Below are 11,472 nucleotides of genomic sequence, written 5' to 3'. Positions count from 1 at the left end.
CTGTAAGGTGTGAATAATAATGACAAAGTAAACCTCAAACTTTTTAAACAAAACAATTATGCTAATCGAATCTGAGCTTTCAAGTAAAGGAACCAACCATCATTATTCAAATACATACTACACTAAAAATTGTGAAGTTGGATTACTGCATTACCGCCTATGCTAAAACCTCTTTCAGATAGGGTGCTAGTGGCTTGGATGCACAAGAAAAGAACAAAAGAAACCAAAAGCCACTCTGATGACATCCTTACATCATTTTTTTATTTACAATTTCCGCACTGCTGCAAGTCACCACACTCATTTTCACGTGTGGTTATTCTGACCTGAAGTGTCAAACGCGAGCACATGGAATCCTTGAACATTACTATGGGCTTTGCGCTCTCCCTCCCTTGGCGTCTCTCGTAACCAAGCGAAATTCAAGCGTTTTCTCAGAGGATGACAAGTTTATTAAATTAGTCTGCCGTTATTACTGTAATTCCATACAAAGTGTGAAGCATATTGGTGAGTTCTTACGCTCGCATGAATTATGGTGCGCACAGAATTCGGAAAACGGAGATTTTTTCAACAAGATGTGCCTGGAAAATGCGCACGAGTCATGTGTGCGTTGTTCCCATACGCGTGTCGTGCAAATAACACGCCTCCATTAAAAATGACAAACTAACACTCTAAGCTTTTGGCACTGGTTCAAAGGCGTGCGCTTAGCAGCCACATTTTAATAAAACTTCATACCGAATGTTCACACTGCATCATGGTGCTGGTCAATAAATATTGATACAGATTTTAATTGCCCAGCCCTAACTTTAACAGTTATTATTTAAAACAGTCAAAATATGGTCAACCATTAGCAGGCAGTTAAGCAGTTTTATTATTATTTTTTTTTTATTTTTTTTTTTGCTGACATGTTAATGTAACACCACTAATATAAAATTTTATGACAGTAAAAAACAGAAAATAGACTGATTTGGTCCCATGCCATGTAAATGAATGCTCTTTTTGTCATTAGTCCAAAATAAGATGCAAGATGGAGGAGTTGCAAACTAACATCCATGTATGGTCTTTCACTAAAGCTCACTATTCTGCCTTTCAATGAAAGTCAACACACAAGCACCAGTCCACATTGTACAGAAGATTCCAGAATAAATACATGCTTATCTTTAAATCCACACCAACACATCTAATTCCAAACCCCCTTGTTGTGCATGTATTGAAATAGCTTATTCAATTAAATGATAAACTCAATCAATGATTCCTCTTTTAAGTAATTACACCCAGATCACATTTCTCACCGAGACCCACACTTGGTGAAAAACCGTTGCACATGTAATTGGATTTTAATTGGAAAAGAGGTCATGAATGATCTCGGTTAATGACTTGGGTCACATAAACGGACTGTCTGAGCTGAAACTAGCAGCCTGGAAGCCGTTTAAACTCTATGCTTTAGTAATTGAGAGGCCGTAGGTTTAAGTGGGAATGTATGTCACATAACACTAGCCTTGCTGCTAATGGAAGCCTGTAGATGAATAAAGGTCATGCAGGTTAATTAGATGTGATGCTTTTTTTTAGTTGACATATGATAAGCAACCACAAATCCTAATGAGACAAAGAACGCTTGCACAAATGCTACTAGACTATAAAGTATGTTTTTTTTTCCACATGATAAAAGTAGGGTTGTGCCGAAAGACGATAGTATTATGTATCGACGACAGGCAAAGGTATCGCCGAGAGCTGAAACCTATGACGATTTTAAAGACGATATTTTACTTGTTTTGCATGAATGTAGACCTATTACATGTTTTATTTGCATTATTGAATAAAATTAATAGTATTACTATTTTTAATTATCATCATTAATAATAAATGAACTACAAATAATTTGACAGCTTCAGCTGTTCACATCAACATCACTTGACGGATAAAATGCATTACTTCGATTGCACTCTTGTGTGAGCGCTTTCTCTCTCTGTCTCTCTCTCTCTGTCTCAGCAGCAGCAGTTGAAGCGCGAGCTGCACTTGAGGGCACAGCCACATCGCATAGCAAATGAGTTAATTAACAAACAAGTTAAAAAAACTATTTTTAAAAATTAAACAACTGAAGAAGAAAGGGAAAGGACTCTGAAACCAGCTAAAATATTCTGGAATAAAACATGTTAAGGTCATTGGCCATTTGAGACTGCTTTATAACAGCACTCCGGCAAGATTCTCTCTTGCTTTCACAAAAAAAAAAAGCTATTTATCTTTTATATTTGTTATTAACAGCCTATTTAAGTTTTAAGGTGGTCTAGCTTATAGCCTATTTTTCTCAGTGCATGCATTGATAGCTCCTTCAAATACACAGAATATAAATACTTGTTTATTTGTGTTAAATTCAATGTAATGATAAACACGGACATGCGCATTTAAAAAAAAAAATCTATTTATTTAATTTAAAAATATGTTAGGCCTATATTCATTTATATAGGCTATTAAAATATATTTTATTTATTTATTTAAACTAGCCTACATGAATTTAAATTACAACCTGTATTTTACCATTTGTTTTGGCATTAAATAATTATTGAACAGATAATTAATAACTTATCAAAGAACATTTTACTGAGTTCAGTGAAAATTTTTAGGTCAAATAGGCTATTTAATATCAGAGCAACCGCCGACTCGCCGCAGCCATGTCTAAAATGAAACTCTCATCAGAAAACAATAAACACATATGCCAAGCACAACATTGTGTTAGATCTTAGTAAATACAAAAGAGACACTGTTAATGATAACTTTTGTGATTGATTAGACCTGAAGCCGCACCGTGCTTACTAAACAAAACATTGAAAAACTTCAGCGCATAGAAACATCACGAGCGGGCGGCGAGTCCTCCATCCGCATCCCGTCTAAAAGGACAGAAATGCATCCTTGTTTCTATGCATAAATATCATTTCATTTGCTTTCATCCATGTGTATTATATCCATTTATCCACAAATACCCATATATCCACAAATACAGCAGGTTATAAAACAAGTTTAAAAAAAAACAGCTAAAAGGTTAATAAAAATGTTTAGATATGGTTAAATATACTAATTATATATATATATATATATATATATATATATATATATATATATATATATATATATATATATATATATATATATATATATATATATATATATATATATATATACACACACACACATACATAACACTGCCTCGCCCCCATGCGATAGTATCGTGTATCTGCGATCTCACAGGGGGGGCGATATGGTGATCTGAAAATTTCGTATATCGCCCAACACTAGATAAAAGAAATTGTTATTCTTCTATTCATTGTGTTCATTACACATTGTTGAGTGAGGTGATATTTTAGCAAAAAGGATACAGTTCTTCTCATCAATGTAAAGTTCAGCAATCTGTATAGAGAAAATAAGAAAAATTCAAACTTTAAAGGGAATATGTTTTTATAAGCACAGTTGTGGCAACAGTGTGTGAATATAGGCAGTCTCTAATGGTTAGAATTTAATTATAATTTTTATAATCACATTTCATAAAAATAGACTGCAGAAACATTTTGAATGACATTCTCCATTTGTAGATGCCATCAGAGGGAAAAAGCGCCACCCATAAGTGAGGATCTTTCCCTCATTAGCATAAACAGCCCAGAGTGAGAAACAGCAGTCCACCATTAGAGATTTTACACCTTATTGGTAAAGATAATGTCAGCGACTAAGAACTATTATTAACGTTGAGTTTAGGATGCAAAAATGAACACTGTAGTTTCCATAGATTACCATCTTCTGAGCCACTTCTTTTGACGTTTTCAGTTTTTTACAGGGATAGTCCTGTTTTTGATCTGCTGCTATGCTGACACGTAAGAGTTTATAGCTCTGCCTTCTTTTGAAAATATAATTTAAATTTGAATTTAAAGCTACAGCCATCAAAATGACACATTTTGGAATCAAAATCTAAAAAGGGCAGTTTCAAAGGGTTATAAACAAATCTTTGTAAGGCATTTTGAGCTGAAACTTTTTAAACACACTCTAAGAACACCAGAGACTTATTTTACATCTTGTAAAAAGGTGAATGATAGGTCCCCTTTAAATCAATTTATAGCCATTCAAAGTAAATACAGATTTTTTTAAATACATCCTATGATATGATAACTGCTTTTCAGATATTTTTCAAATAAGTGATGTTTAACAAAATGCGAATTTATGACAATTACATATGTATTATTTTCCAGAGATGGGTTGGGGCTGGACGGGTGATGGATTGGTTGGCGGTACATTCCACTGTGGAGACCCCGGATTAATGAAGGGACTAAGCCGACAAGAAAATGAATGAATCACAAATGTATTGTTTAAGTGTTTATGTACAGTTGAAGTCAGAATTATTAGCCCCCTTTTTACCTTTTTTTAATATTTCCCAAATGATATTTAACAGAAGAAGAAAATTTTCACAGTATTTGATCATGTTTTTTTTTCCTCTGGAGAAAGCCTTATTTGTTTTGTTTCAGGAAGAGTTTTTAACTTTTTAATTGCCATTTTAAGGTCAAAATTATTAGCCCTTTTAAGCGATAGATTTTTTTTTTCGATAGTCTACAGAACAAACCATTGTTGTTCCCTTGCCTAATTACCCTAACCTGCCTAGTTAACCTAATTAACCTAGTTAAGCTTTACATGTCACTTTAAGCTGTATAGAAGTGTCTTGAAAACTATCTAGTTAAATACTATTTACTGTCATCATGGCAAAGATAAAATAAATCAGTTATTAGAAAGAAGTTATAATAACAAATGGGTTAAATCCGTTAAACAGGAGTAATGGGGGGGGGGGGACTTCTACTGTATGTGTCTGTTTAAGGGTCAAAGACAAAAAGAGGTTTTCTAACAGTTTAAGTAATAATGGATTACTAAAAAAAAAAAAAAAAAAACATTTTAAACAAACCTCAAAAAATTATTTCCTCCATTTCAAACTCCTTGGTTTCATCCATTTGTAAGTATGATTTAAATCAGAATACAATCTTGTATGATGATCATGCATGTTTTTTCTTTTATTTTAATAAGAACATATCAGAATAAGTATGTTGTTTTAAAATTATTTTGAGAGGTCAAAATATGCATTATCAGAAAGGTTAGTTTTATTAAGTTATAGACTGAATGACCATGTTTTGTACGACTTTATTACATAATGCCAAAAAGGGAGAAATTAAAAAAAAACTTAATATTTTATTAAAAAATTGTTTTATTATTAGACTGCACAATTACAATAACTCTATTAATATTTCTGAGTAAATGGCATAAGAAGCAGTTGCTGAAAAATAAAAAGTATTTCTATCTGCTGTTCTATCTAGTTTGTCATTTTGCTTCTGGTGTACTAGAAATGACGGCCCACAGCTTTATTTATCAATACTTTCTGTTTAACAACATATGTTACATTATCAGGATGGTTAAATCGCCTCATTGAGCTCTCTTAAACTTTCCAGAAACAGTGGTATGTTATTAATCTAACAATTCCAATCCTCGTCACTTTTCTCATCTCTCTGCTAAGGCTTGAGTAAACTTCGCTTTATGCGTTTTGCTGTCTCACAAACAACTGTGTCTTTGACTTTCTTTTGGCTCTAAATTGTTGAGTCAATGAGAAACTATTCATCCAATTCTGTTTAACCCCTGGGACACTTTTCCACTGTTTTGATTTAATTTTTAAGCTGGTTGTTGTTCTGATTCACCTAAATGTTGGCACACAATATCTCCAAACAAACCGAAATAGCTGCCAACAGCCAATAAAATCACTGAAGTTAATAAATTGTGTAGTAAATGACTGAAGGTTAGGAAATGTAGCATATATGTTACATGTGGTTGTGGTAACCACAGTATATAAAGTCGACTTCAGTGCATTGACAAAAACTGCAGAATCAAAGTGAAACGATTTTATGATGCAAGGTCAGCAGTTGGTATATGATCACTCAGTTTTATCAGAATATCATAAACTTGTCCCTCAGAGAAAGCTATAATGACACTTAATTTAGTTCTCAGTTTGGCATCAGTGTAAAATGGCTGAAAAGCTTCACTTGTGCTGCATCCTATAGTTCAGAAGTTGTGTATCTTGTGTTCAAATGCTGATTGCATCACTGAATTTTGGTCTTCAAATGTGGCCTTCATTTCCCAGGTAACAGATCCTTTGCAGCCTAGACTATCTCAAGATTCATTGCGTGCCAGATGTTTTTGTATTGCAATACACTTTTAAATGCATCATTCCTTAGTTCATTCTGCTGTGTAACAAAATGAATGTTAGATTTTTATATCCCAAAATTGGGTCAGATATGGAAAAACCAATACTGGGTAAAAAATAAAAAAAATAAAAACTCAAATTTAAATTGAATTGGAAAAATTAACCCAACCTTGGGTTTGTCCATATTTGAGTCAATAGTCAATCGATATTTTTTTTCTACATTTTAGAACTTTTGTTTTGTTACATTAAACTTAACTGAGAAGTGACACTTATATCTAAATGTAATTCAATAATAATGATAATAAATGTATTTTAAAATTGTGTCATCACTGGTGTGCAATAAATTAAATTATTACATTATCTGCATTATCTTAGTAACATATGAGACGTACAGTAATAAAGTGAATAAAGTGAATATGTTTATTTTCTTTTCGGCTTAGTTCCTGTATTAATCTGGGGTCGCCACAGCGGAATGAACCTCCAATTTATCCAGCACATGTTTTATGCAGCGGATGCCATTCCAGCTTCAACCCATTACTGGGAAACATCCATACACACTGACTTTGAATATGTACAGATCATAAATCCCAGCAAGCACACAATATCATAGGACAATAATAATAGGTTAGATTTAGATCATGACATCAGGTGACCAAAATTCAATGTCTAGCCAGTGTCTGAGGAAAACGTTGTTTTGACGTCCAATAATGTCGTCAAATTACATTGATATTTGGTTGATTTTAGGTTGTGTTGGAAAGTGACCAAAATCCAACGTCTGATAGATGTCATAGTTGTAACGTCCACACAACATCAAGGTATAACATGATCAGATGTTGATATTTGGTTAAAATTAGGTTGGACGTTTATAATAGGTTCTAATGTCAACCAGATTTTCATTTCGAAACAAAATGACTTTGGGGTGCAACGTCAATATGACGTCATGTTGACGTCCTGTGCCTGCAGGAATAGACCAAGGTTTACCTATTTGGCAGTTGTAGAACCCTGTTCTACTTTCAGACAGTTTCGTTTTGTGGACTTTTGAAGAATGCAGCCACTGAATTTGGAATTTTGGATGCAGATATGGTCTTTTATACATGGACACTAAAAAATGCTGGGTTGAAGTAAGGCATCGACGTGTCAAAGGTTAAAAAAATAATTCAATTTAACTGAAAAGTTATCACAAAGGTTGGGTTTTCTTTGGGTTTTCGTATTTGTTTGCTTAGTCTTTTGTTAAAAGTGTAATTCAATTTCACCTTAAATGTGATCACAAATTTTCTGATGGAAATAGCCAAAAACATATTGTATAAGACAAAATCACCTATTTTATTTTCTGCCAAAATTAATTTAAATATTAAGATTGTGTTCCATGAGGCATAAAGTGATTTTCTTTCTGTAATTCTATCAAAACTTAATTAAAGATTAGCAATATGCTTTGCCTAAATAAAGATTAGTAATATGATTTGCCTAATTAAAGATTAGTAATATGCTTTGCTAAGAAATGAACTAACTTTTTCCAAATTTTTTAATAACAAATATTAAACAATAATCAAACAAATATTGTTATATTTTTACAAACCATATGTATAAATCAGATTTTTCAAAAACAGACCCTTATGACATGGCTGTGTGGTCCTGGATCATACATTATGAATGAAACAACAAATTTTGTCAGGTGTCATTAAAATAAACTGTTGCCCATGTCAAAATGAGTATGTACTGTAAAATATGTATATCTTAAAATTGTATACAATTTAAATTACAATTTCTCTAAATAAAGTATAGAATTACCTAGCTTTTGGGTTATTTTGTAATCACAATTTTTAACCCAGTTGTTGGGTTCATTTTTTACCTAAATTTGGCCTAAAAGCCTAAAACAATGGAGCATTTTAGTTAAATACACTGAAAAAAATGCTTTTCTTTCTTAGATTTTTTTTGTCTTGTTTCTAGTCCAAATATTTAAAAATTCTTAAATTAAGAAGAAATTTTTAGACAAGCAAAACACATTGTCTTGTTTTAAGAAATAATATGCCAAAATGAGGTGAGTTTTTCCTTAAAACAAGCAAAATAATCTGCCAATGGGATAAGCTAAATAACTGCATGTCAAAAGGAAAAACAAGATTATTTATCTTATTCCATTGACAGATTATTTTGCTTGTTTTGAGGAAAAACTCCCTTAATATTGTAATATTATTTTTCAAAACAAGACATTATGTTTTGCTTACCCAGAAAATACTTCTTTTTATAAGATTTTTTTTAGATATTTGGACTAAAAACAAGACAAAAAAGTAAGAAAAGTGTTTTTTGCTTTGCAGTCAATCGTTGGTTCTATCGCAGTCTCTTCACCCCACCTATCAGTCTGTATGGTTATCTATTTGCCTACAAGGTTAAAATGTATATATAATAATCATTTAAAACACAGTATTGTTAGCCTAAAATATGACAAGAACATGTTGATCATGAGTTTTTTTTTTTTTTTAAGTTAGTATAACTTTCATAATTTCAAACTGCCTCAGGCTGAAATGTTATAGTTACGCTAGCGATAAATATAAGCAAAATCTAAATATGTCTTTTTCGTGAGGTCAGAAGCAAGTCTATCTGGTCAGTGTCATACCACACATTCCGTTGCTCTTGTGTAAGAGCCACTGTTTATATTCTGGACATTACTTGAGACCCTTGTGAGCGAGTGTAACCCAGAGTGAGCAAAGCAGTCCTGACAGCTTTTATCTGACACTTAAACTACACTGACACTAAAATTACACACTTAAAAATAAAGGTAAAAAATCTGTCACTGGGGTGATACCATTTCAAAAAGGTATGCTTTTATACCATATAGGTGGACATTAGTACATTTAGGGTAGTGTTTCTTAACCACGTTCCTGTAACTACCCGCTTTGTACATTTTCCATGTCTCCTTATCCAAACACACCTACTTCAGATCATCAGCTCATTAGCAGAGACTGGAAAGAGACCTGTAATAGGTGTGACATACAAAAGATACAACCAAAACATGCAGTGCTGGTGGTCCTCCAGGAACGAGGTTGAGAAACACTGCTTTATGGTACATTTTTGAACCTTTTAAGTTACTATGAGGTGCACGTTTGTACTTTTTAGATATTGACAGGATCAAAAATGTACCTTTTGAAAATATACCACCTGAGTGATAGATTTGTACCTTTATTTCTGAGAGTGTACCGTGATATTTAATGTACTGTAAACACATGATGGAACCCGACTGGCCAAAGCTCGCAACACAATGATAAACTTGACTAAGAGCATCTTAAGCACGTCTCCTGCTGCGCACAAACACATGTGAACAAATGCTCTTTCTTTGCATATGCAAGTGTGTTTGCTGTGTCTGCATAGAGCATGAATGTTTCAGAATGCATTTGCTAGTGTAAAATATGCATCGCCTGTAGCCTAGTTTTAGGTTAGTATGCCACTGGTTCATTAAAAATATAACAAGCATGGCCGACATACAGTACAGTAAGTTTGGTTTGCAAACCGAAGCTTTATGTGTGAATTATCTGCACATGCATGCTATATGACAACAGATTTGCATGTAAATTGGCTCCTCTTCAATTTAAAGTATGTGTTCAACCTAGGGCTGGGCAATATGGCAAAAATACTCATATCACAATATACAGTTTAAGTCAGAATTATTTGCCCCCCTTCAAATTTTTTCAACAGTTGATGTTTAACATGAGCAAGAAATTTTTCACAGAATGTCTGATATTTTTTTTCTTCTGGAGAAAGTCTTATTTGTTTTATTTGGGCTAGAATAAAATTTTTTAATTTTTTTAGAACAACATTGAACATTATTAGCCCCTTTAAGATATATATATATATATATATATATATATATATATATATATATATATATATATATATATATATATATATATATATATATATGTTTTTTTTTTTTAGATCATGAAACATATTGGTAAATAGAGCTGACTAAAAAAACTTATTTTTATTAAGTTTTATTAGATGGAATTTTTGTGATTAAATTTAAGTCAGATTGAACTTCTGACTTTAACTTTTAAGTCCTGTTAAAATATTATTTAGAATGTACAACACAAAATTTGAGTAAGGTAACTTTACGCAGACATCGGGGCAACTAATTCCTGTTTAAAATATTTAAGATGTACAACACAACATTTCAGTAAATGTTAAACGTTTAAAGAGATTTTAAGTCATTTTTAATCCATTACAGGTTCGACAAAAAATAAAAATAATAATCTAAATAAAATGCTAAATATGAAGACTATACTTAAGATGCAAATTGATCATGATGCTGTTATAAATTTGTGTCTGCATATGGTGTAATATTGTTTATATGTAAGTGGTAAAATAAGTATTATTGTAAGCATAGAGGTAAAGTTGGTTGTATGATCGCATATTTAGAAATTCTCCTTAATAATCTAATTTCAGAAAACTGTTTTTTGTAAGTTCTAAATGGTGAAATAACATTAGCAGCAAATGACCCCAACCTCTATATTGTAAACAGTGTACTTTGTAACACCATTAAATAAACGACAGAGAATACTACGAAATAGACTTTTGAATTTTGTCCATACGATATATACGATCATATTGCCCAGCCTTAGTTCTACCCCACAACGCATCATTAGAGCGCTCCATATCCTGCAGGGCTCACCTGATGCAGGCAGTTGGGAAGCGAGTGGAAGCTCTGCACATGTGTGAGTCCCAGCAGGCAGCTTAGAAAGCAGTGCAGTGCGGCTTGGGAGTCTCCGTCCTGCTGGAGCTGCCTGCCTAGTTCAAACAAACCCTCGCGGCTCCCGTTCAGCATCCCGTGCTCGGGATGGCCCACCAGAGAGACCCACCGCGTGCGTTCCCGTGCCAGTCAGAAGCTTCACTTACGTCTCCCATCTGAGCCGCGGCGCGCGCATGGAGAAACGGAGACGCTCGGAAAACGCAGTCGGACGCTGAAAGATGGGTCACTGTGCGCTTAAAACGGGAACACATCAATGCTGCTTCTGCTCTTCCTCGTCAAGGGCAGGAGGCGTGGGTGCGTGGGCTGGAGGTAGAGAGGGATTTGTGGGTGGAGGAGAGGAAAGGAGACGCACCGAGATCAGCGCCGCCCACGCGCATCGCAGAACGGGCGAGATTTGAGAGGATTTCGCGTTTGAGTGACACGGCTCGCAGCCAATGTTGTACAGCAGTATGGGTGATAGATTTTAAATGGAAATTGGATTATACACCTTACACTAGAGTTGAGTTAAAATTATTTTTGGTGA

At 33.6% G+C, this 11,472-nt stretch overlaps 1 protein-coding gene across 3 annotated transcripts in view; it reads right to left on the bottom strand.

Moving 5' to 3' along the window:
- Nucleotides 1–11,232, bottom strand: part of si:dkey-206p8.1 — a 60,773-nt gene extending 49,541 nt beyond the window's left edge. For all 3 annotated transcript variants that reach the window (XM_087288440.1, NM_001442486.1, NM_001442487.1), the window contains exons 1-2: nucleotides 10,872–11,232; nucleotides 3,366–3,396 (exon numbers count right to left, since the gene is read on the bottom strand). Coding sequence is in view for 2 of the 3 variants with exons in the window: in NM_001442486.1 (NP_001429415.1) it covers nucleotides 3,366–3,396; nucleotides 10,872–11,024 (184 nt within the window). In the remaining variant the exon portion in view is untranslated. The remainder of the gene's footprint in view (nucleotides 1–3,365; nucleotides 3,397–10,871) is intronic.
- Nucleotides 11,233–11,472: the final 240 nt, after the last annotated feature.

This window comes from Danio rerio, chromosome 17, assembly GCF_052040795.2.
Source record: "Danio rerio strain M-AB ecotype USA chromosome 17, GRCz13ab, whole genome shotgun sequence".
In the NCBI taxonomy this organism is placed as follows: domain Eukaryota; kingdom Metazoa; phylum Chordata; class Actinopteri; order Cypriniformes; family Danionidae; genus Danio; species Danio rerio.
The sequence above is the reverse complement of the archived record's forward strand: the minus strand, read 5'-3'. Positions and strand labels throughout refer to the sequence as shown.